Here is a 25,915-nt window from a genome sequence, read left to right on the forward strand (position 1 = left end):
ACAGCGGAATGACTCCACAAAATAAATTTGTCGGACTTCTCTGGAACACGCACAATTAGCACAAAAACTAACCCATCCCCATAAACCTTCAATGATCACCCTCGCACTGTGAGAGTATTGCCAGTTTTGAATTGATTCGGATAACATAGCTCATCAATCATATTTGAAGATAACGAACTCCACCGACTTAGTGATAAATGTTTGTTTTGAACGCTGCTCTATCTGCAGGAAGTTACGAACCTGAAATCAAAAAGTGTCCAAATACAGGACGTTATATACCAGTACAGTAGCTGGTTATGATAACGCTAATCTAACCGCTAATCTAATTGTGTTATCATCGATTTCATGATAATTGCTTTTCATTTGCTTCTTCATTTAGAAACATACTCTCATTGAAGTACCAAAATAGACCAAGCGACAATTGGGTCAATAAAGTAAATTGTCTTTTGAGCTTTGACCATGGGTTTTCCTTCAAACATAAAGCACATCCTTGATTGGTAAGATTTATTGACATAATCATATGTTTCATCTCGGTAGCAATCCTTTTTAATAAACCTACAGCAATTTGACTAAGTTTATTGCACGTAGAACATTAACGCGGTACACAGGTTTCTTATTCTAGGTTAACGATAATGCTTCGCTGATGCAACGTACCCGTTTCGATCGGGATTCTCTATTGCAAGTCCTGTTGGTTGAGCTACTAATGCCTTTCAGGCAACCCCCGTCTATTGAGTATGTGTTTATAGCTCAGGGCATGGCCTTGCGAACGCAGACTAGCGTGATGCATCCTGTTCTGTTGCAGAGTGTAAGCACGTGGTGCTGGGCCACGTGTGCCCTGTTAGCGTAGCAACATGGCCGCCATCGTGACCAGCAACGCCACCATCATAGGTCGGAGCGACCCTGCAGAACCATTGGCCGACTTCTGGTTCCATTCGGTGGCATATACAAGTGCACGCGCGTTAAGCGGCTGCACCGACCGGAAGTTGTTGACCAGCTCCCGACCACTCTGGTCGTGGATCACTTTGAACTGCTCCACCTGTTCCAGCGACACACCAACGCTGTCGGTGAACACCGTCCAGATGACAGATTCGGCACAAGCCGGCGTCGTCAGTGAGCCCTCGTAGCGGAAGAATGCAGTCCTGTTCACCGGCAACAGGTTGTACGGTGAAAGCTTACCTCGCAGTGGTGCTGTCATCCCTGCCTCATTTTGAATATCGGCCGCTGTCTCGAGGATAGTCGCAACGTGCATGTTCGGCTGAGCGGCCACGTGGAACAGGACACCAAGCACAGCAACTCCGTTTCGGGCTTGAACAGCTTCATCCAGTGTTTGGTAGCGCGAGTCATGATGCACCAGATGTAGCTCTAGACCATATCTGACGCCACTGATCGTGTGTTCTGAGCCCCAGTGGAAGTGCATCTGATCGAGCACGAAACGAGCACCTAGTCCTCCACCCTGTACCATCACTGACGGGTCGCGGTTGTTCACCTGCACCGAATGTCCGGTGTTGACAAGCTGAGCCTGCTTGATCGGTAGCATGTAGTTGCTGAAGACGAATGGCGCGAATTCGCCTCGTACAGCGGCCTCCGGTGTCAGATCAATGGGGGATTGTCGTCGACCATTGTCACACTGTCCGCCCCACGTTTCCGGCTCTGCAAAAGGGACAGAAACAGGTGTGTGAATGTGTGTGACGGAGGGTGACAGAATGAGTACGCATGCAACAACGCTTCTCGGAGGACATCGAACCCCGGCATCGAACGGAAGCAACAATCACAGTTTCCAAAAATAATTCCCATCTTTAGCAGCCTTCTTTCGATGGAATCGAACCCGACACGTATTCTCGACGTTCCTCTCCCCACGGGGTTTGCCCATTTAGCCCCAAGCGGCATCCTTGCAAATTGCGGTGTTGGGAGCTTTGTTTATTTTTATTATTTTTCCTTTTTCTTAGCCACCAGCGCATGGTGTCATGCTACGCTTGATTTTCTCTCACTCCACAGGGGCCGGTGGCGAGTCCATGTCAATTACTGCCGTCCGAAAGTGAAAATACCCCAAAAAAAACCGTGCGACACGAAGAGTAGAGGGGAGGACAAAAAAAAATGGCACAGTATTACACCAAAAATAACACCCCCGGTCGGGGTCCTGATTGACGCGATGCACGATGTAAGACACCGCGCGAAAGTAAATGAGCAGAGTTAGAACAAGGGAAGCAAGAGAGAAATGTAAAAAAAACCCGCAACCAGCACCCAAAATTCCATCTCCTGATGCAATCGGTTTGACCTTCGGCAGAAGTTTGCGCAATTTATTCTTTTTTTTGTTCGTTTTCCCCCACCATGACGGATACCATGGCGTCATGATGGCGACCGTACCCAACCATCTCAGTAGCTGTCACTATCCTGACGTGGAGCGTTCTAGCCCCCGGAAGCTGAGGTGCCGAGGTGAGCTCAGTACAGCTTCATCGGTCAGGTCTTAGGTTCCAAGGCCTGACCGTGTTAATTGGCTCCTGAAGTGGCGCGATGTGCAGCTCACTATCAAGTGGTGCAAGCCTGCACAGGGGCCAAATGGTCATTGCTCTGGCGCTGGCCGCACTTTCCTCTGCTGTCCTTACCCCCCCCCTCCTACCCTCACTCACGAGTTCGATAAGCACCGTCCGTGGTCCGTGTGTGTGCACAACGTGATAAGTTTTCAAACAATTTTAATTTGACACGACCTTCCGCGGCCCATTATCAGACGGAGCTTCGGTTTATCATGCACTCGCAGCGCCGCCAATTGCCCTGCTCGTAAAAATATGATTTATGGTAATAATATTTTCAAAATCACAGTAATAATAACGACCAAACAATGGTCCCGCCCCCGGGGGTTTGGGACTAATTGATTTGATGCCCGCGCTAAAAGTGCACGACATACGGATACGGCTTTACAGCCCCAACCTTGCGCGAGACTCTTTTTATTGGCTAGCTGTAGAGCGCTGGGTCATCATTTCCATCATCGAATACATTGACCTGTCGTGTCTGGTAATTCTGGTTTGCACAGATGGATTGCCAACCGGTCATCTACCTAATCGCGACCATTGCTTGCGAATCAATTTAAGAACCTAGCCACCTGTCACCTGACGTGTGTGACAGCTAGTAGACAGCTAGTGGACAGTAGATCGGAAGTGTGATAGCACCGACAGCGCGTAAGTGCAGTGCAGAAGTGAAACGTTAAGACCAAAAAATCGTTGCGTAATAACAGCGCTGACGCTTTCGATACTAAGTGCAATAAAAAGCAGTCTGGTCTAATCAATCGAACAAATCTGTACTACGTCGCAGTCAGAGCCTGATTCGACGACTCATCATCTAGAATCTAGGTATCATGCATTTCGCTTCACCGCCCATTGCGTACGGCAATCGATTAGCCGAATTGGTCCAGGAAGCGCAGCCGTCTGGTCGAATGACGTGCGTTGTAAGGGCTAGTATACCTTTTTTTTTTGGTTTATCAGCAGTATTTTGTCGCATCACAGCAACACCGGGTGCAACCGGTATGGCACGAGGGGGGAGTTTTAATATCGGAAAATGACATAATTTGCACCACGCTCCGACCATCGGTGATCTATGGCGGTGCGGTTTGTTGCACGATCGGCGCAAATTGGGTCGGACACGCTGGCCCTTCGGTGCCGGTGCTGGTCCCCGGTGTTGCAGGGGTCCCCAATCAGTGTGCTCGTGCAGCTGAATATGGGATGCAGCGCCGGAACCACCGCCAGCAGTATCAGCGCCTCCGCGGTCGTGGCCCCGTATCGGAAAGCATAGATTATTTGCATAATCGCATAAGGAAGCGAAGATAAACAACTGGCTGGCAGGTGGGGTGGGAGATAGAGGCTGGTGCGGGGGGAGGGAGTAGGTGGTGGTAGAGAGGGGGGGAAGGGAAGATTGCTGCTCTTATTATTTTTTTTTCGCTACTTACCGCTGATAATGCCATTCGAACCCGGGGTAGGATAATGCCACTCATCATCAGGTCGACCGCTGACGAGCAGGAACAGCGCTGAAGAGTCATGGAGAGAGATAGTGAGGTCAATAGAACAGACGAGAGAAAGAGAGAGAGAGAGAGAGAAAAAGAGAAGAAAATAGTTAGTATCAAGGCCAATGTGCAGCGTGTTCTATCATCTCGTGTTGGGAAATTTTCATCCCCAAGAAGCCGAAAAGCTGTAACAGTAGGTAAAACTGTCGTTACATTTTAAGGAAACATGTCCCCTCTAGCTCACGTAACCTGTTTGATGCCACAAGTAGCTTTGAGAGCCACGCGTTCGACTGCATCATTCAAGTATGTTCATTATTCACTCAAGTACGCTCTGGATAAGCCTGGTTCTAGGTCAATTGTGGGCTGTGGCACGCGGAACTGAAACCTTCTCCAATTCAACCACCCGCCATCACTGGTTGCGTCCTGGATGTCTTGGAAACAATTGCGATTCCTTCCGGTTGGTTTCATGCATTTAACACTAACGATTACTTGAAGGTCACAAAATGAGATTCAAATTCGCGGGAGCTTAGGCGCTACTAATCATCTCTATTTACGAACAAATAGCTCGTCCAAATTATACGTCCGCATGATACGGGCTAATCTCCAGGAGGCTATTTTGAAATACCCTCATTGGCTTCGTGTTCATAATAAGGTCTTTTGCATGCGCTTTAATCGGGAGCACCCGTTCACCCATCTGCGTAAATATCCAATTTGTCGTCGCATTCTCTTTCGGGAGTTTGTGGCGCACAATTTCGGGACCCCATTGTAGACGATTAACAGATCCCTGCGTTCAGCGCCCGCCAACGGGATTGCCTCGGTCACGGTCACGGATCATGGAGTTGGCGGAAATTCGGCTCAATTGGATCAAGTGACAGATCGTGGCGGCAAAAAAAAGGAGAAAAGAAACGGAGTCTAGTTCACGTAAGGCGAGCACGCGCGTGGCGCGCAGAAACACAAGACACATCGATCGCAGGCGTAGGACACTCATTTGCGTCCCGAGTAGACGTCACGTTGAGTGACAGGTGTTGTCCAAATAGTGGACCAGTTTCAGGACATCATGGTCAACCAATCGGGGGGGTGCGCCATATATTACGGCGATGAGATAGAGGCTGGCACTTCCTGCTCCACCTGCCAATGGCTGAGAATAAAGCAATTCGTCATGACTCGCACCTTCAGGGCTATTTTTACCAATGCTAGCTCCCAAGGATTGGCTTATCATCTGTGGAGCACTTTTTTTTCTCCCCCAATCCGACCATCTCCCCACTTCCAGCTTACTCATTGCTCCTTGATAAGCGTAAACGGGACGCCTGGTTTATCCAGCTAGCTACCCAACACCATTCTCCGAACCACGAACAAAAGCGAGGTTCAGGAAGTGGCGCGTGGCCTACCGTACCTTTACGGGTAGCCCTTATCAATTTCCATAAGCCAATCCATCACTATTGAGCTGACACCAATTAGTTGGGCGATTTGGTCGGGAACAGCGCGCAACCGGTCAGGTGATTTACCGACCGATCGGCTCCTCGGGCAAAGATGGATGCATTTGATGGTACGCGCAAAACATGGCTGACAACGACGACAAAACGGTGACTCCGGTGTCGCAACGGGCTGATAATTTCATTGACGTCTAATAATTAGATATTTTGTTTACGGTGACGGATCCCCCGAAGGGCCATCGCACACAGCGGTCCTCGGCTTTCGGACCGTTGCTAATAGTGTGTTTTGCAAGCCCTTCGCGCAAGCCTTAACGTGGAACCTTACGCATTGTGAGGCGCGAACTTCTTTGCGCGGGTGCCGCCTGTTCGCATCCATCAGCTAAGGTGCGCTAATGCGTAGTAAGGGGAAAATGGCCGCGGGAAGCTCTTTTAGTTTTAGTTGGTGCGATAAACTTCCCTACTCACACTGTTCCAACGGTGGTCACGAGTTCAAATCTCGATATAAACCAACCGAATCGTCACGGGTTGTAATGCTTTAATTAGCTGGAACAGCGTGAGTATTGGGTATTTGAACATGCCACTATAACTTGTCACCCAACTTATCTCCAGGAAGAGGGAATGAAATGTTCACGGATGATTGATATTGGTTCTTGGGGGGTTAAGAGATGCGTACGAAGGTGTATTGGCGACGTGTCTGGTCGAATGGATCCTTCCAGAGCTTTATTTCGAGAAAAATAACATCAAATTACAGTTTATCGACATCTAGCCAAGGTCTAACAGTTTTTAATAAAATTCATAAATCGACAAAACATTCACAGAATGGGTTTTGAAAAGGTCTACATTATTCTCTGTACCGTACAAAAACTAAAAGATGATCAAATGATTGTTAAGGTATGGGAATGCTTGGAAATTAGTCGAATACCATTCGAATTCGAATATCATGCATGTGCAAAGTAACATTCAAATAAATCTTAAACAAATTTTTACCAAAAGCCATAAGTGTGGGTCAAGCTATGAGTGATGTGATAAATATTATGGTACTGTAAAATGCAATGAATAGCTTATTGATCATATTAATTGTTTATCATAGAGATTTTTTAAACAATTTATCTGTAGACAGTACAATTTCAATAAGTAAATGAAGCATATATAAATCTATCAATCAAAAATGAATAGGGATTCCAACCTCATTGAATGTTTTCCAACAAACACGTTGTGATAGATTAAATCTTAAAAAAGCAATGTCACCCGAGCACTTTATTTTTAAACCATCTCTTTGAAGTTCCACCTTTGAACTGATTGAAGTTCCTTCTTTGAACCCTTTGAAGTATTGTTTATTGTGATTTACCATTAAATCGAGAAGAGTTGAATCAATATGGAATGCTGGTAAATTGGCAGGTGGCCAATAGAGCAATACTTTCAGTGTGGTCAAGTTCAAACCCTCTGACTGTGGCACAAATTATTTGAGGACAAACCATGATTAAACCCATCACCCATGGCACAAATAGGGTACAATATTTAAATTGTGGATGAGAGATGGATGTATAGAAGAACTTTCGGGAATTGATCGCAGAACCTTTCAGTCACAATCATCCGCCGCGTGGTTGATCCTGATGGATGAGCAGGTGATGCTGCCAACTTCCGCTGAGCAGAAGTATGACTTTGACATGAAGCAAAATGCAACAAAACAGCTTTCAAACTCACCAAAGAGATGGGTCAAGATGAAACTATTCATGTTCACAAGAAGTTTTCAACGTATCGTTTTCACACACGCACGTTACAAACGAGGATCGCGCAGGTAAATTGTTTGAAAAATCACACACCGTTGCCGTTAGCACCGAAGGAAACCCGTCTAAGGACACTCGTCTGCCGGAGCCGGTTCACGCAGCAATGGCCACTACTGGTGCGGGCACTCGGTTATATGTGGTCTCCACTACTCGACCACTGGCCCCGTTGGAGCACCGATAACGGCCCGCAACCGTACAGTGGAAGGATGATGACTGGCCCACTCGCGGAAAGTCGATTAGCGACTGGTAAGTTCACTTTTTTTTCACGCCACCTCACGTTCACATTCACTCACGGGCGCACTGTGAAGAGTACGCCACGACTAACACCACTCGCCGCTCCGAGCGAGAACACTCGGGTGTGGATGCTTCCCAGCAACTAGATAATGGGATTCACAAGAAGGTTCTTAGCAGATCGTGCACCTGATAATGTTATGCGACGGCACAATGGTGCCCATATTGGAGCATAATGTGGTTTCGTGCATGCTAGCATCGCGCGGGTGGTTGAAGGATTCGGGAGGGTTGGGATTAGTTCGGGTAGCCAACCATTCGAGAAACATATCGGCGAGAGGAGCGTAACCGATATGTACCTCTCGGTTTATTTTTAAATCCCTCTCTGCGATATTCCGTACGGTACGCTCGCTGGATTGCAGGTTAGATTCCCTGCACAGAATTTATGAGGCATACTTTTTTTTATTCAGTAAAAAGATCCTTATGTTTTTATGTATGTTTTATGAAATAATAGTCCGGGTTACAAAGCGTTTATCAACCTCAAATAAGAACATATTTAATGAATTATAAACGTTTGGCTGTTAACATCAACATTTCATCAAAACTATTAGTTTTAATCACCTGCAGGCAGTTACAGTATGTTGCAATATGCACCAATGGCAGTTAAAACATATAAATTTAAATACTCTACTCGACTTGGCTTGGAGTAAGAAAAATAAAATTTTCCGTTACAACCAAGCTAGACCTAGATTGAAATAACCTATTGGGCATTGTATTTCCAATTTTATACAAGGATTTAAAAAATATCTAACATGATATCAATTGTAGCACTTCAAAACATTCATGCCTAGTAGTTGTATTGTAAATGTTCAAAAAATTAAACCTTGGCATACACAGCGCGTGCGCTTGGCCGTGTCAGGAAAGTCTTTCCTTATGAGACTATAGTCGTATGCTCTAGTATGTACAATGTTTTAAAACTTTTTCCTAGCAAAGAAAAAATTATTTTGGGTCCATGTAGCAACGCAAATATAGAAACAAAGAGTTTGCATCGAAATATGGGCGAATGGTTGAGAAAATTGAAAAACCAGTCAAACAATGAGTTCATTAGTCTTACTTAAAGTATTTATATAATTATTTGTCTTATGTGTTTAATAAAGATTTACCATATTATTAACGAATATCTTATGAACCGTGATATAGCTTTAATGTAAAATATATGAAATGTAGAATTAAATAATTAATGTGAGCAAACCCAAGGATATTCTTGCGTATTATTAACAAGACTCGTATTACGCTACCAATAATAAACATAATATATTTTCAGGTTTCTTCATTTATTAAAGATCAACCCGCATTCATAATTTCGTGTTTTTATCCATTAAACTACTTACTACTTACTAAATTATATGCAAGCGAGATTGTCGGACAGTGCTTGAAAATATTCAAATTTCCGACAAACTTAAGTGTTTTTGAAGCGTTGTTGACCCTGTCAAATTATCACGTTCGCCATCCCTGGGATTAAATATCATTTTTTATTGACTGAATTTTTCAAAGAGGTTAACTATTTTGTATCGGGAATTGTTCATGCAAATTAAAATTATTGTAAAAAATAAATTGACTTTGAAATAATGTGGACTGGTTATGTATTTATACAATAGCGTTATTGACTGAGTATTTCAACCCTTAGCTATAGTACATGCCAGTGAACAGTTTTCCCACGATCCGTAGGCGTTTCCTGCCAATGATAAATGTTTTCCGTCTAAAGTGATTTTTTTTGTTAAAAAATTTTGAATTTTAATACCATTTTATTGTAAAATACACAAAATATTCCGAAAAATGTCATGGACCGGAACAAATCAACGACAAAGCAACTAAGATAGCCATGCGTCTTTTTTTTTCCAAAAGTTAGCACATGTTAATGGCTTTGATATGTTTAATGCATATAAAATAAAAGTTAATAGTAAATCTATACTGTCATAATTTTTTAAATAAAAAATTCGGAGAAAAAAGATACATTGCGTAATTTGCGCATTTCCATGCTGTTTAACGGATGCGGCATTGACAGAAACACCGATTCAAAGTGACGTTAGCCATGTCAAATCGCGTGTATGTGTGCGAGTGCTTGGGCGGTATTTTTTGGTTGGCACAGGCTTTTGTTGATTTGTAACTATAAAATTGGAATTAAACTCTTTTCTGACTAAAGGAGCTATTCGGAAGTGTCCGCTTAAGTCAGGCTTCCGCTAGCGAAGGTTCAGAAAGCAAAATTTCTTTGTAATAACTCCCATAAACGCAAAAGAGGAAGCGAGCTCGGAGTATGATACCTGTGTAGGTTTCATAGGAGGATACAACCCAACCAGCAGGAAGAAAAAGAAGAAGTGAAAGAGCCAATAAAGAAATTATCCTCGGGATAGGTGGTCGTGTTCTGCTTCGCAAAAGTAGAGAGGAAGAAGTTATATTCATAGTAAATTCAAAATGGACGAACTTGCGGTAGAAGTATGCGGTGACAATGGTGCCCATTATAAGGTTATTATCGCGTGTTTTGCCCTCAAATCGCTAGTATTTTTTTATGTAACTAAAGCCAACCAACGCGTCAGCTCGTTCTCAGAAAAAAGAACACTCGGTGGGTTCTCGGTTGAGTCGTCGCTGCGGCGCCCCAGCCGCGCCATTGCACCGTGGTTGCGATTTCCCGTGACCGAGCCGAGGCTTGGACCGGGAAAGGTGTTCCGCGGTGTGGCCGGCTTCCGTCGGATATCGGATTCGAAGGTTTCCATCCCGCTCGCAGGGCTGCTAGCACACGCCTGGCGAGCATTATCGTCACAACGCACCGGCGGCAGCTGAAGGGACAATAACCTCTGCCCGTCCCTCTCGCTCTCTCTTTCTTTCGCCGTGCGGTGCTCTCGCTTGCTCGCTTGCATCGCGCCTTGTCTCGAGTATTCTAGGAGTTCGGGGCCTTCTGGGGTCGCGTGTGCCACTGCCACTGAGAGGGCGTTTGCTGCGACGCAAAGTGGCCATGGGAGAGGAGCGCATTTTCCGCTGGTGGCAGTGCAATTTTCCACCCAACAACCGTGCGCTTGGTGCACCGGAAGGTCGAGGCCGACAAGGGTCGCGCCAGACGGGTGTGCGCGCGTGTGTGTGTGTGTGTGTTATTTCTTTTTTTGCCCTTTGCCGCATCCATTTTCCCATGTCCCATCGTGCGGCTATCGCGGGATGTTATCAGTCCCACGCCGACTCGATAAGACTTGCCTGATCCTCGCTAGACGCCGATGGTTATCCTTTTTCACACGGGGACATCCTCCGTCAAGCCGGGGTCATCGCCTTCTGAAGGTGCTTGACTTTGATGCCTTCCATGCATCGTTGTGCAAATATGCTCACCGAGAAAATGCCGCGTTGGTGCCCCCGTTCGAAAGTCGATTAATCGCGGCCAGTACGAAATATGGTGCTCATTACTACATTTTCTGCTTGCGATCTTAGGGTATCGTCACCGACGTGTTCGACGATGGAGTCATGGTGGAGTTCGAAAACGAGTGAGTATGCAGGGGGAAGTGGCAAGTTGATTGATTTTTTTGTTCTCCTCCTCCTCCCTCCCCTCCACCCCAACCACACCGTGTCTCGCACGCGCCCCCACCCGAGAGGCACGAAAAGCCACGCCACTAAACGCAAAAATTTCCACGATACCGCGAACCATCGTTACAGCTGGCAGGAGGAGTCAAAATTCCACTTCAATCAAGTACGATTACCACCCAGCGAGAGCTACGACGTGTTCGTCGAGCGCATGGAGGTCGAGGTGTTTTCCCGCTCGCAAGAAAATGAAGCCTGCGGCTGGTGGCGGGCGTCAATAAAGGTAAGGCAGGGCACACTTTAGGCGGACACATGGCAGACCGGATCGCAATCAACAGAATTTGCGGTGGAGAAAACAAACCAAAAAAGAAAAAACAAATCACACCGGAAACACTCCTCTATCAAACTTCTAGATGATGAAGGGCGAATTTCTCGTCGTCGAGTACCTCGGTTGGGATCACAGTTACACGGAAATCGTCAACACCGATCGGATCCGAGCGATTAATCCGAATCCTCCTATCAACGAGAAAACCTTCCACCGGTTCGAGATCGAGGTGCCGGAGGAAGTGCGGGAGTAGTGAGTGTTTTCTTTCTGCTTAGCCCTTCCACCTGTCCCCATCCCGCTAACTGTCGCGTGTATGTTTGCCGTTTTTCTTTGTAGCGCCAAAATTGAAGGTGTTCACAAGGAGTTCCAGAAGACCATACAGGCGGCCGTTTGCCGGTACGTGCCGGATCGCGGTGTTTTACGCGTCATCTCGCGAAGCGACGGGACCCAGCGACGAGCGACTATGATTCAGGAAATGCACTTTCGTAATCTTAATCAAAAAGTAAACTCGAGTCTGGCATTTGCTTCCGGAGAACGAGTAAGTGGACGTACGCATTTGTAACTAACGTTGCGAATTTTGTTTTGTAGGTAATGCTACTGAAACGAACTGAAGAGGCCGCTCGGCAATTAGAGTCCACAAAATTGCAGAATTCTGGAGGGTAAATATGTGTTTTTTTTTTGTCGTTCAATGTTGTATAATCGAAGGCAGTATTCACGGTTCGTGATGAGATGGGCGAATGCATACCGAAAATCTCTATAATATTTTTGGGTTACGTCGCAATGTTTTTTTTCTTTTAAAATTGTGCAGATCTGTTTGGAAATGTGTGCAAAAAGTATGATGCTGGTGATGGTGATTAACTAGCATTGTTCATACAGTTGCACTCAAGTTTCTAGGCTTGGGTTCTTTCTTTGCATCAAGATGTGATATTGGACAAATTTTTGGGGTATTTATTGAGGGTATCTGATACGATTATAAGCTATCAGCTGGAATAAATAATTTTACAGTTACTAAAAAACGAAAATTAACGCATTGTATAAACAAATCGTTTTAATTTTACGATTACAAAAACTTTACCATGCTTTTAAGAATGACTGTAAGTAAAGATTGCTTTAATTATTCGAGTATGTTTTAAACATTCAAAGAGTTACAAGGGGCTCGTGGTCATGCGAATAAAGTTCAAACCTCTCTATCTTACATTTCTTTGCTTCCAGAAATTTTAATAACAATCAGAGAATATCTGCGTTTATTGGACAATCAATGAGTGAAAGGTAAACCATGCAAAATGTGTAACCTGGCGATAAGTAAACTCAAATAGCCTTATTTTTGTATTTCACCATTTTCCAAGTGCATAATTTAACTTGATGTGTTGCTCATGTACTCTCTTTTTAAGAGTAGGTAGCGTTTTTATTATCTATTCTGTGAATGCTTTTTTTCTTCTTTGGTTTATTTATCTATTATACACCGAAGTAGTCGAAATGGTATTACTGTACGTACATCTTGTTTTAAAATGAATTAAAAATTATATTTTTAAGTTAGTTCATTACATTTCGGTGATGAAATTACATTTCGGTGATCAATCGTAATGTATATTATTCACTTGTAAAGTGACACAATTAGCATGCCGTGAGAATTTCGTTGCTTTTTAACAAATTGTCTCGCCAGCAAGAAGAATAATACTGCATGCTTACAGTAGTGAAACATCTTTACGAAAATGGTGCGCTGTCCTGTGAACGCAGAATGAGGATTTACGTGTGCGAGTGTAGTGGAAGCAAAGATATCGAACGTTATGAGGCACACTTTTCCGTTAACTTACTTTTATTTAGTAAATTTATTGTAATCCCGTGTGTTGCATTTACGTGTAACATTAAAATAGTTCGCTTTTCTTTATGTTATGCGTTTGTATAACTAAGCGGAGCATTATACTAACTTTGAAAGAGCCAAACCCCTACTTGATAGACGATGTTTGCATTGTTTCGTTCTCGATGGCGTGTTGAAACAGATTCACAGACGAGTTCAAGGTGCGGGAAGATTTGATGGGGCTAGCGATAGGAGCGCACGGTGGCAACATCCAAACCGCCCGGAAGCTGGACGGTGTGCTCAACATTGAGCTTGAGGAAAACACTTGTACCTTCAAAATTTCCGGAGAGGTGAGTAGCGCCTCAAAGTGTTACGAGCAGCAGCATCTATTTATTCTCACACATTTCCAGACCAGTGAAGCCGTAAAGAAAGCTCGCTCCATGCTGGAGTACAGCGAGGAATCGCTGCAAGTACCTCGAAACTTGGTCGGAAAGGTAATCGGAAAGAATGGGCGAATCATCCAAGAAATCGTTGACAAAAGTGGTGTCGTGCGCGTTAAGGTAAGCCGTGGGATATGATTGTTCGCAAAACCTGCCACCTTCCACTGAATGTGTCGGTCCTTTCTAGATCGAGGGTGACAACGAACCGGAGCCGAGCATACCGCGCGAAGAGGGCCAGGTACCGTTCGTGTTTGTCGGCACCGTGGAATCGATAGCGAATGCCAAAGTTCTGTTGGAGTATCATCTAGTGCACTTGAAGGTAAGAGTCCCCACAGTCCCCATTACGGCTGAGCCTTGTTGTCATTATGGTTTGTCGTTCGTTGCTTTTTTCCAGGAGGTAGAACAGTTGCGTCAGGAGAAGCTAGAAATCGACCAGCAGCTGCGAGCGATTCAGGGTTCGGGCATGGGCTCTATGCAGAGCTTCTCTATGAATCGTCGTTCGGATCGCACGTACAACAACGATCCGGATGGATCTCGTTCGAACCGTGGTGGAATGCGTGGTCGTGGTGGCCGTGGCGGACGAGGCACTAATCAACGCTATTCTGGTGCGTGTAGCTCATATCGTCTCCTCGCTGAACACGTATTGGAATGTGTTTTTAACGTCCTCTTTCCTCAAACAAACCACCAGCCCGTCGCGTTACAGACAACGAGGACGATTTTGCGCCAAGAAATGATCGGGATCAGCGAGGTGGCAACAGCTATATGGATTCTCGCAACAATCGCACCAACAGAGGGTACAGCGAAAAGCGAACCACCACAGCATCCAGCGGTGGTGCCACCGGAAGTGGCAGCAATGGCAACGCGTCCGCCAGTGTAGGAACCAGCGGTCAATCGAGCGGAAAACGCAACGAACGAAACAAGCCGCAATCCCACCATCAGCAAAACGCCACTCAACAGCAATCGCAGGCATCGTCGCAACAGCAGCAACCGCAGCAAGCTTCCCAGCAGATCGGTACGGCTGGTCCGGAAGACACTAGCACCAGCAGTCGTGAGCCAGCGCAACGCAACGCCTGTGATGCTTCCTGGTCGTCCTGCTGGATCGAGGATGGCTACGAGCGCAGCAATGCGGAACGTGGTGAGTCGAGCGGTGGATTGCCACGGGTGGTGTGTTAATGTGTGGCTGGATTTCGTTTGTTTTACGTGTTTTCTTTTAGCGGAGAGCAATTCATCGAACGATGGGGCACAACAACGCAGCCGACGGCGATCGAAAAATCCGACTCAAAAAGGTATGGCCTGTTATACGCCAGCACCCGATGGGTTTCGCTTTTCATAGTAATAGCTCGCCTCATTTTGTTTCGGCTTATATTCGCATTTTTTTGTTGTTGCATATTTATATTACGTTTTCTGTTCGATCCTTGCTTCTGTGAAATGAAGGCTAATTTTGCGTCTTTTGATGCATTACAGCGAACGGAAACGCCCAGACGGGTAACAGCAAGCAGAACAACACGAACAACGTGGCTGCCAGTGCGGTTCCATCCGGTAATCAGCACGACGGTGCCGGTAACGGTGCTCCCAGCTCCGGTGGTACCAAACAGCACTCGCAACAGTCACATATACCTCCCGCACAGTCCCAATCGCAAGGTACCACCGGAACGACCGTACCGAATACTAACGGCACCAGTGGAACAGCCAATGCAACCGCTACCGGCACCGGTGGCCCGGTCGCTACTTCCGGTCCGAAAGGACAGCGTGAACCAAACACACGCCATCGAGGTGGTCGCGGTGGTGTAGGTACTGGCGGTGGAAAACACAAGCAAACGCAGCAACAACCGCAACAGCAAACGCAACAGCAGCAACAACAGTCGCAGCAGCAGACATCGCAGCAGCAACTATCCTCTCAGAATACGCCACAGAGTACTGGAAATGCGACGGTAACGAGCAAGGTTAATGCCACCGTGACCGGTGGAACCGGCGGGACCGGTGGTGGCAGCTCGAGAGGGCCCACCGGTGTTCAGGTCACTACTGAAAAGAGCGGCAAGGATGCGTTACTGAATGGTTCCTCCTAGAGATAGCGCTGAAGAGTACTTCTAGACCAACCCTCACGAGAGGCTTCGTCCTGGTGGTGTCTTTTCTTCTTCACGGACCTTGGCCAAGGCGTAGCAGAATCTGATGCAGTTCGGATGCAGATGGATGATTGCCATCCCTCACCGACGCTGCTCGGACACTGCGTCTACGTGTGCGTGTGTGTGTGTGTCACGTGTGTACGTACCGTATATGTTGAAGGGATGTTCCATACGGAATGATTTCGCAGCTTTCGCCTCGTTAGGCTCTCATAATTAATCTGCAAGCATCTAGAGCTTGTACATAGAGAAGATAATAAGCGAACTGAACGGGTGGGTAGGGTATTGAGACGCAAAAGAGAAAGAGAGAAGGAGAGAGAGAGAGAGAGAGCGAGCGAGAGAGCGTGAGATGGAGATAAGCGAAGGAATAACGGATGGGAGGAGGATTTCGTATTCTACTAAGAACAATTCGCACGATAGAGCGGCAACGCGTGCGCGGTGCGCCCAAAATTCGTTTCCACTATCTAGCGATAATCGATTCGAACTTTAAAGCTCAAATAGGAAATATTTGGTAGCGACGAGCAACATCGGTTCCCCCCTATCCCGGGGATTCCGTTTCCTATAATTGCGACCCCCTTCATCACTACTCATCCTTGGCGACTGAGTATGGCGTCGCTGAAGTTAACAGGCACCAGTAGAATTCACTTTCAGTAGCACGGCCGCGCTAGGATATGTGCGTTCTTGCTTGAGCACGCGTTTGTTTCGCGTGGTTGATCCATTGTAATGTAACAACGTTGCATTACGATTGTGTTGCACTGAGGCAACATTTTGATGAATTATTTTGAACCAGCTGCTTGCTAGGTAAAAAAATGGCTCTGTTTATTTTGCCGTTAAAGGATGTAGCTAGAGGATTTTCGACCTGTGCGCTTTCTCGTAATGCTTTCTTTGTTTTTCATGGTAACGTTATTTTTCTTGTCTCTTCAGTCTGGTTCCTGCAAAAACTGCGCCGGGTTTGATGAAACGATGAACCATTAATCCATTGGCTAGGCTGCTGAATTCGACGCGATGTTTGGATCCGTTATGAAGAACGGAAAGCAACATTTCTTTTTTTTTCAGATGGCGTGATATTTGTGGGACTTTGTTCTCCGATATCTTTTTTGTCAAAACGGCACGATGGTTTCCATGGCGCGCATCCGTAACTGATGAATTTTTAGCTCAGGCCACGACGGTCTTCGGGGTTTGAAAATGATAATCTATTACGCGAGCGTAAATTGTATTCAAACAGTTGTATTGTCCAGCAATGCGCTTGGTTCAATCTGATTGAACATTACTTGAAATAGGTTTGCGTTAGCACTTCTTATCAATGGAATGTTTTTGGTATTCTTTAAATTAATCTATCAGCTATAATACTTGTATAGTAAGCTCCATCGACAGAATTTTCTCAGCCGTGACAGTTAACGTATTTATGATGCCCAAAAGCAGTGTATGAAATATGAATCTATAAACGGAATTTATACGATCAATGGTATATTGGAAAAAATATCATAAATCGAACTTTTCGCGTCGTCAAATCTTTTTCGTGTATTTCAGATCCACGGGTTCTCATCGATGGGTAGCATATCGAGGATTGCCGCAGAAACTGTTATGTCTATATAAATGGCTTCTTCTGAGCGAAATGCCTGTAAATGTTTTAATTTTGCTATCGGTTATAGACTCTTTGGATTATGTAAAGGCAAAAATTGTAGTGAAATGTGGCACGATGGAACTTTTCTGACTAGTAAGTGCACCGAAGAAGCCCGGTTAATCTCTTACACTCTTTGAACATACACATATTCATATCGGGCTCCATGGCCTACTGGGTAGCGTGTTCAATTCTGGCGCAGGTGTCGCGTGAACGAGCTTGATCACTGGAAAGGGGCGTCGTTTCTCAGGCATCGTGGTTGCTCATGTCTCCATGAAAACCCTCTTCTCGTTACAATCAAATCGCAGTATTTTCCCTTTTTGTCGTTTAATATTTACGGAGCCGGTTGCACATGCGGTGATGTATCTTTTAGCGTTACATTTCAGCTGTAGGTGAGGTGATTGAAGGTTAAAAATAATAATAAAACAAAAAACCGCATATTCTTTGCGACAGGCATAGTAGAATAATTAGTGGCCGCTTAAAACAAAAATTACATCCAGTTCTCGTGTCCTCCCATTCTGGTAGCGTATTAGTTTCATGCGACTTTGTCATTCCATTGCCCGTTCGATTAAATCGCTGAGTTTCGGGGTATGTTACCGGTCTAGCGACGTGTAGGGGACATTCACCGACCGGGAGGAACTGTTATCGTTAAGGTTTATGATAAAGAAAAAAAATCATGTCGTGAGCTAGAAATTGAAGCTAAATCAGAAAGTATTTGGAAGTACAATGAGCGAAGTTTCAATTTCGAGAAACTGTTTCTGCATGGCTTCAGAACAAGATAACACACCGAACAACTTGAGCAGCATTTTGCACATTAATCGGGCAAACGCGATGACATCAGGACGTGAAAGCTCCTGCACTACAGAAAACTTCCTTTGCTGGTTTGATTGCCTGCTCCAAGTAATGAAGTGTAACGAATTGTACATCGTGTTTGGCTCGCTAGAGGTGTATGAGGTATGAGTAGGGTTCCTTTTTTTGTCCTTATTTATCAATGCACCTAACTAAACTCAAGCCTAATTAAGCATCGGATATAAGAGCACTTGGAATGCGAGAAATCGTCTTTACTTTTAGATCAATCCATTGACTGCGCGTGTGGTTTTCCACCATACAGCATAAAGAAGAAAAAGAAATCATCTTGTAATATCGCCCTTCATACGTAAAGCTTTTCATTTCCGTTTAAGCTACTTATATTATTTTAAAACTGAGAACGTGTCAGGATATAATAAATGAAGTAAGAATGGTTTTTTTTAAACTTAACCTACGCCGTATACGCAATCCAAAGTAAATGCCACAGGACTAGTATGGCGATTTTTCATGCTCGCCGAAAGATGAGTTCCCGGTTCAATTCGCGTGCGCTAGACGGCGGCACGAGCAGCAACCTCATAGTTTAAGTGTCTACGAAATGAAGAAAACTAACAAACAGTTCACCCTAACATGTTCTTGTATAAAACAAAACAACAACAAAAGCAGTATGAATAAATTAAACAAATTGAATAATCATGCAAAACTCCATCCGTTTTTGGAACGTGATCGTATGTTATTTTGCCCTCGGATGGAAGTGATCTGTACTGTACCAGCCAGCTCGTCAATCTCGATTTTCGTTCCGCTATTTTCTTGGATGCGCCCGGAGAGTGAAGTAATTATCAATATAATTAAATAAAATTAAATGCGTGATTGTCATACCACGAAGGGTACAGGATGTTGTCATACCACGCGTGAGGGGATGTTTTTTAACGATAAGTATGCTGGACCCTTGTATTAACCAGAAACAACTTAAACCAGATATCTTCCGGCATGTAACGCTTGGTGGAAACATCAAATCAATGGCTTTCACGTGTTAGTGTCGCCATTAGCTAACGGATGCGGTTGAAATCCAGCACAAGCTATATTTATGGCTTGGAAATCATTTAATTAGGGCACACAACACAATTTAACCAACACAATAATCAAACCAAGACGGGAATCCAACACAAGCGAGTTGATTTAATGGAAAACATAGCGATGTGTGACAGAGCAGATGCAGGAGCGCTTTTCAAGGAGTAAAACATCCCGAAATTAATATTACGTAAGGCCAACCGCAGCGATAACAATTGATACAAGTTTTTGTAATGGGAACCGGGACGGGGCAGAAGCAAAGCGCTCATGCAAGCATTAGTGACTAGAATATTTTAAATCTATGTTATAGCCACTTAGCATAAATATACCAATTGCTAGCGATGTGTAATTGCAGTATGCAAAAAAACCCAAGAAACCTTAAAACAGAATGCACGAATGTAGTTAACCGGAGAAAACAAACAAACAAACTATTAGCATAGGAAACTTATAATAATATATATATACATATATGAGCAAACACGAAAAAACACTCACACAGCGGAGAAGCAAACTGCGATTGTTGAGCTCACTTGCAGTGTTAGAAGGGATCGATTTATTTAGTACGCAAACGGAAAGGGGCAGCCATGAGAGGAGTTGATGGTTCCCGTAAGTATTGTGCAATTATCCACGCATCGATTCACTATCGACGACCAGGCGAGCCAACCAATTATCGTGTGAGTAACTTGAGTATGATTTTCCAACTGGCAGGGTACGGGAACAGGCTTCAGAAGAATATAAGCACCAGTAAGTGTAACTCTCTTAACCCTTAAGCACCAGACGAGGCAGAAGGGTGGTGGTAGTAGGGTGTTATGTAATCAATAGCGGTATCAGCATTTAAAGAAGAAAACAAAATCCGGAACGGCACCGTGCGGAAGATCCGTGGAAGAAGTATAATAAACAGAATCTTAATATTGCCTTCAAATATCAGCAACAGTATGTGTTTTTTTTCCCGCTTGTTGACGCACGATTTTTACGTGAAAAATTACTATACTCTGAAATCAAACACTCTGGCATCTGTACACCCCGACGAACTAAAATGTCCATGCACTTAGTGGATATCAACGGAGGCCGAGAGGAAGAAAAAAGCCAACACAACCGGAACGTTGTTTAAAATACACTTTTTATTTGTTAGGCCTTAATGAAGCAGATATTTTCATTCAGAATAGTAATGATTTTCGAATAGTGGTTGGTTATTTCTTCGCTTGTATAACATCCCGAACATTCAATTTAATGCAGCAGTAGGGTAATGCAAAAAGAGTTAGCGAACACTTGACTAGCTTACCAATGTCACGCACGTTGCGGCTCACCTAGAGTGTCTATGGGTTGCGACGGACAACACCTCTTCCTTCTATGGCTTGGCGGATTGCTCTATCATCATGTTAGATAAATATATTCGTATAATATACCTTTATGCGTATGTAAGTGTGTGTTTTTTATGTTGCAACATGAGATGCAGAGTGTGGGGGACTGCGATTGTGCGTGGCTCCTTGGATCAAGGGGGAAATGGCTAGATTGTGTTTTTGGTAAGCCAAAGGAAAGTGTTGAAATGTTAGGAAAATGGGTTGCTGCTCTTTGTATCACCATAATTTGCGTTTTGTCACACTCTGCTATGGGTGTGGAGCCAAACGCACTGCTAGATTAGCCCTAACACCTCACCATAGCTTGTCTCTATCGACGAGAGGGCTTGCTTAGAATGGCCTTTTTCTCCGTCTAATCCTGTCTACATCCGCACGTAGCAGCATATAACTTCTGGAGAACATGATGTCGCGATTTATTTTTCAATTCTGCATTCAACAACTTCTTTCGGAGATAATGCATTTGATCTATTTTAAGATTCACACAACATTACTTTGGGGACAAGAGCTTTAAAGGAACTAATGTAGGGGTAGGGCTAAGAAAATAAAAACAGCTAACAGGTAGCAGAGCAAGAGCAAGGCATAACATGTGTGAGAGGTCCGTCACTTCCCTTTCCGTACTGCGGTCCTGGTTTTTCCCTCCCCCTACCCATTTCCTACGAGTCCATCGGTGTGCTTGTAAAGTCATAGTAAGACGCGTGATCGCATCCGAGCTGGGCCAGCTTACGCGGATAACACTCAAAACCAGTCTTTAGAGAGAGTACATGTTCATCAACCATTGCGAGAAGGGGCCTGTGCCTGTCCCGCAAGATGCAAGTAAAGGTCTGAGGCTGAGAATAGGTGCTGCTGGCCGACAGAAAAGCGACAACGAACGCTGCGTGCTGCCGAGAAGCGGTTCTACAATGATTAACATGCTGCTAGTGTGGCAAATATTCGATTCAACGGCGCCAGGCCTGCCCCCAACACGATTTTGTGACAGCTGTCAAACTGCGATCATCCTCCTCCACGGGGTCGGGCACTGCCAAAGGGGGTTTGCTAAATTGTTCTGATTGCATGAATGCGTACTGGCGTTTATGTGTGTCAGTGTGTATGTGTGACTGGGAGGGTGTTTTGTTTGCTTCTATTAATTCTTCGTTTTCTGCTGCACGATCATTGTTTAATTACTATTTTACCCTTTATTGCTTAAATTATCAAGCGTCCATTCAAGAATACACCCTAACCTACCCCACTCACACGCGGCACCAGGCGCCTCCATCGGGTGGGAAAAGGGTTTTTGTTTTCCGCCTGCCGTCCTCCTTGGACAAGCGTTTTCGTACAACAACAACAACAACAACGACGACGACGAAAAACCAAAACACCGCAAAAATGGAGAGGGAAAAGAAAACAACGCTCGCTGCAGTCTCCCCCGTTCAAAATCCTCACAAACCCTGGACGCTTGCATTGCAATGATTGTAGTAACAGCCTCATTCCGGGTCATGTCTTGTAAAATACGTTTTTCCCCCTTACCGCTTCTTCCGCTAAGCAGGTGTCTGTTTCGTTTATCTGCTTCTCCCAATCTGTCATATGAGTGTCATTTGCAAGAATGTACGCGGTGATCCTTTCTCCGCGCGTTCTGTACAGCGGGCTGTTTGTCCGTGTGTATGTGTGCGTGTGCTAGTTGGTAATGTGTGTAATCTCTGCTTTCCACTAGCCATACCGGCGCCCATAGTAATGATCCGGGAGCGCTAGAATCCTTTCGTGCGAAACTTCCGTTAATGTTCGGTTTTGACTTTCGTTTGACATTGCCTGCAGCAGATTTTCTCTTGCGTGACGACTATTGTTTCGTTCTTTTCCATTTCGTTTCCTGTGGTGCGGGCTTCACTTGTATCTATTTACTTTTTAGTTTCTGCAGCTACTAGATGGGTTGGATTACGTGTTGTCACCTGATTGCATCTTCCTACCGTGCTTTTACCGGGCTTCAAAGCTTTGTAGTAGATATTACATTTTTCTTTTGTGGTTTTGAGTGTGTTTGTGTGTCTTCTGTTTGTCTGCTTGTTTCTTTACTTCATTGTGATTAACGTTAAGGTGTGCGCTTGCCCCGCACGGATTAAATATAGACAACTGCGACCGCCTCGATATATCCCGTTTATAAGCCAAGAACGAATGCTGCCTCTCATCAAATATTATTATGTTGCTTTGCTTTGGTTTTTGGTGTTTATTGCATGTTATTTCTTCTACGATTACTGCTATTCTCTCTCTCTCTCTCTCTCTCTCTCTCTCTACTCCTCGCTTTGCTCCTACCAGTGCTCCTTCCGCCAACCATCTCTCACTCACTCTATCACTTCGCTCCTCAGTGCCGCCATGCCTGTTTCATCAGCCAATTTGTAAATTATTGCATTTTAGCACGACGCCCCTCCGTCCATTCGCTACGCGACCCAGTGACGGTGGGGCTTTCTCCAAGTAAGCGTTCGGCAAATGGTTTATATATATTTATATTTATGAGCAGCTAGCGGGATATTAGAAACGTTTTGGGCTCGCAAACGCAGGCCGTGGAGCGGGTACGGTGCTTGGGTTTAGCTTTCAGTTATTTTCCTTCCTGTGCCTTTTTAGCTCGCTCGCTCTCTCCTCATTTTCCAGTTGTCTCAGCTGCGTGGGAGTATAAACGGGAGCTGCTTCCGGTAGCCCGCGGTCACCGGCGGGATTAAACGTCAGGAAACAACAAAACACATACACGCGCGCACGCCCACACACGCGTTAACAAACGCCCAAAACGAAACATGCCGTGCCGTGGAGCTCAATATTATATTGCTTATCATGCGCTTCGCACTACCACACATCGGGCTAGAATATTATTATCCAATTGTCTTGTCTCACTCCTGCACTGGATTGACCTGGCCGGGTGTGGTGAGGGATTTGCCCGAAGGAAATCGCGAGCCTCACCTCGCCTGGTGGCCATCCTGAGCTTAAATGCATTTGGTTTGTTTTGATGGCTGCGTGTGCGTGTTCTTTCGTGTGTGGCTGTGTGCGTGTGGTGTCATGTATGTGTGTTATGTATGTTGTCCATTCCATTGTTTTGTATTCCTCCATGCCTTGATTGCTTCATTTCAATAATATTAAGATAAAACGTGCCTCGTTTGCGTTAGTTTTTGTTTGTTTGTTTTGTTTTGTTTTGCTTAACTTTTCCTCTAATAATATTTCTAATAACAGTAGATTAGATCCGTTTTACTGGTAGTATCAAATATGCATAACAGGTTGAATTGTTTTTTACTCACTTCTCTTCCGTACTTTCGTCGTGTTCATTTTCCCTTTTTTGTTACTTCATTAACTCTGTAAACCAGTGTAAGCCGCCATTCTTTATACAGTGCCTCATCACTGACGCATTCTAGCGATGCGTGTTGACTCATATTGTTATTAATATTAATGTTAATATTATTATTTCTGGTTTTTGTAACAAAGTCTATTTGTCTGCTTGCGGTAGAGTTAGTAAGTCTGCTTCAATAATCGATACCATACTAGATCTTACAAACCTTTTGCTTTGGCAATAATGTTTTTTGTTGTTTTTTTTCTGTGTTGTTCTCGTAAAAACGCATCGCGATTAAAAAAAAAACAGTAAACCCAAAAGATGACCGTAATCGGGTGGCGTACTGGGCGCCTCCATTCAAGCGCCTTACCACGTGTGTCGATGGGTTTGGGTGGGAGTGGGGGCAAAGATGAGCTATTGCCTATGTGTGTTTGTCGCATGCGACGGGCAAGACAAAAACGGGAAAGCTTGTAAAAAAAATCAAAATTACGTTCATGCCGCCCCAACACACACGCGTGCCATGTCCTTGTCCCTATGGTTTGTTTGTGTATCTGTACTTCTTCATTTCGTTTTTCTTCTTCATCATCATCTTATTTTTTTGCTTGGTGTAAATAGTTGCCATTATCATGTAAATATTTATTTCATTTTTTTTTTTCGCCACTTCCTCCACGTGTGCGTTTTTCACGTGTGTCTGTTCATTTTTGTCATGTTCTTTATTTGCTCGTTTTCCCCCACCCCACCGTGATGGGTTTTCGTTTTTACCTCCTCTCTTCCTATTTTTTCTTCGTTAATTTGCTTTTCTGGTTGCTTTGGTTGCTTGACTAAGAACGGTAACGGTTACAAACGGTGTATATCCTGCCCGGAAATAATCAGTCCCAAAAACCCAAAAACCTTCGGCTCGCTTCTGACGGTTTTACTCGCTACTATGTAAGTGTGTATTTGTGTGTGTTTGTGCGCTGGTGTGCTTCTGGATAACTTTTTTTTTTGCGATTCGTTTCGTTTTCATTTATCTATCTTCTGAATGTCACGCAATGCAACCACAGTCGTGTTAAATTTTTACTTTCTCGTACGGATGAATAATACTCGGTGCTCAAAATCAGTCAACAGAATCGATTTACTCAACCGGCGAACATGGCTTGCCTTCCCAATATCAAAAAACTCGAAAAAGCTCCTAGTAGGTATATTTGATTAAGTTTGCAATGATGGCATTATTTTGATTGCCTTCGTTTTAGTGTCTCAGTGGTTTTTTTTCCTCTATGTTATTCTGCTTATTTTGTTTTCCTCCTTCTTTCTTCCCCTGCATGCCCTGCTCGATATTATGCTTTCCTCTTCTTCACGCTCCTTCCGTCCAGGCCTCTACCCAAGTATGTTAGTAAAGTAGCTTATTATAAGTGTTTGCTAGTTATCTCAGCTATGCGAGCCCAAATATGATTCCACTACGTACCTTCACTAGAAGTGAGCAGGAGAACACGAGTTTAACGAACAATCAGAATTGGATTAAGCATGTCTTCCTCCCGAAGCAAGCGAACCATATTTTTGCGTGTACGAGTGTGGGTGCGTGTGGGGTTGTTATTTACGGTGATTGGTAACTAGTTAGTTTTGTAACGATTGTTTTCACATTATGCCATAATACGGGCTTTCGCTTCGCGCAACGATTGTGTACTGACGGGGATGTCTGCGTGTGTATGTTTATGTGAGGGATGGTGTGAGATGTCCTTTCTTTGCCCGTGCGAAATCGGCAAAAAGATGCCACACAGGAAATTGAATACGATGGTAAGATGGCGTATGTGTTTGGATGTGTGGGTGTGTGGGTGTGTGGGGGTGGGCTCTTTCTGTACTCTTTCCCTACCGCTCCCTCTCTATTTCTGTCTCTCTCACTTTCTTCCTTCAAATGGCGAAAGCTAGGAACGGCTAACCAATGTTGAACGACTTTGAGCGTATAAACGTGCGGAGCCGGGAGCTATTCGTCGATGTACTCCCCCGACTGTCACTCGAGCGGTACTGTCACTATTCGGTTCGCATTCTGACAGTTCGGAATGCGCGTATAAATGAGTGAAAACAAGAAAGCACCCCCCAAACACATTAGTGGCCTGCCACGAGCGAG

General features: G+C 44.7%; 2 protein-coding genes across 2 annotated transcripts; one reads left to right on the plus strand and one right to left on the minus strand.

Moving 5' to 3' along the window:
- Positions 1-481: 481 nt before the first annotated feature.
- On the minus strand, positions 482-7,262 carry LOC128728716 (putative carbonic anhydrase 3). Its single transcript, XM_053822353.1, has 3 exons — positions 7,129-7,262; positions 3,938-4,015; positions 482-1,650 (listed from the first exon to the last, which is right to left on the minus strand). The coding sequence occupies exons 1-3, from the start codon at positions 7,157-7,159 to the stop codon at positions 839-841; spliced, it is 921 nt and encodes a 306-aa protein (XP_053678328.1). The 5' UTR covers positions 7,160-7,262; the 3' UTR covers positions 482-838.
- Positions 7,263-9,850: 2,588 nt separating this feature from the next.
- Positions 9,851-15,383, plus strand: LOC128728423 (fragile X messenger ribonucleoprotein 1 homolog; the record flags this gene model as incomplete). The annotated part of the gene is made up of 14 exons (XM_053822048.1): positions 9,851-9,962; positions 10,911-10,963; positions 11,133-11,280; positions 11,411-11,574; positions 11,659-11,824; positions 11,911-11,981; positions 12,535-12,591; positions 13,323-13,470; positions 13,531-13,680; positions 13,748-13,879; positions 13,955-14,165; positions 14,249-14,692; positions 14,775-14,855; positions 15,025-15,383. Coding segments are annotated over exons 1-14 (2,235 nt in total), but the record flags the coding sequence as incomplete, so codon positions are not given.
- Positions 15,384-25,915: the final 10,532 nt, after the last annotated feature.

The sequence above is a fragment of the Anopheles nili genome, chromosome X (genome assembly GCF_943737925.1).
Source record: "Anopheles nili chromosome X, idAnoNiliSN_F5_01, whole genome shotgun sequence".
NCBI lineage: Eukaryota > Metazoa > Arthropoda > Insecta > Diptera > Culicidae > Anopheles > Anopheles nili.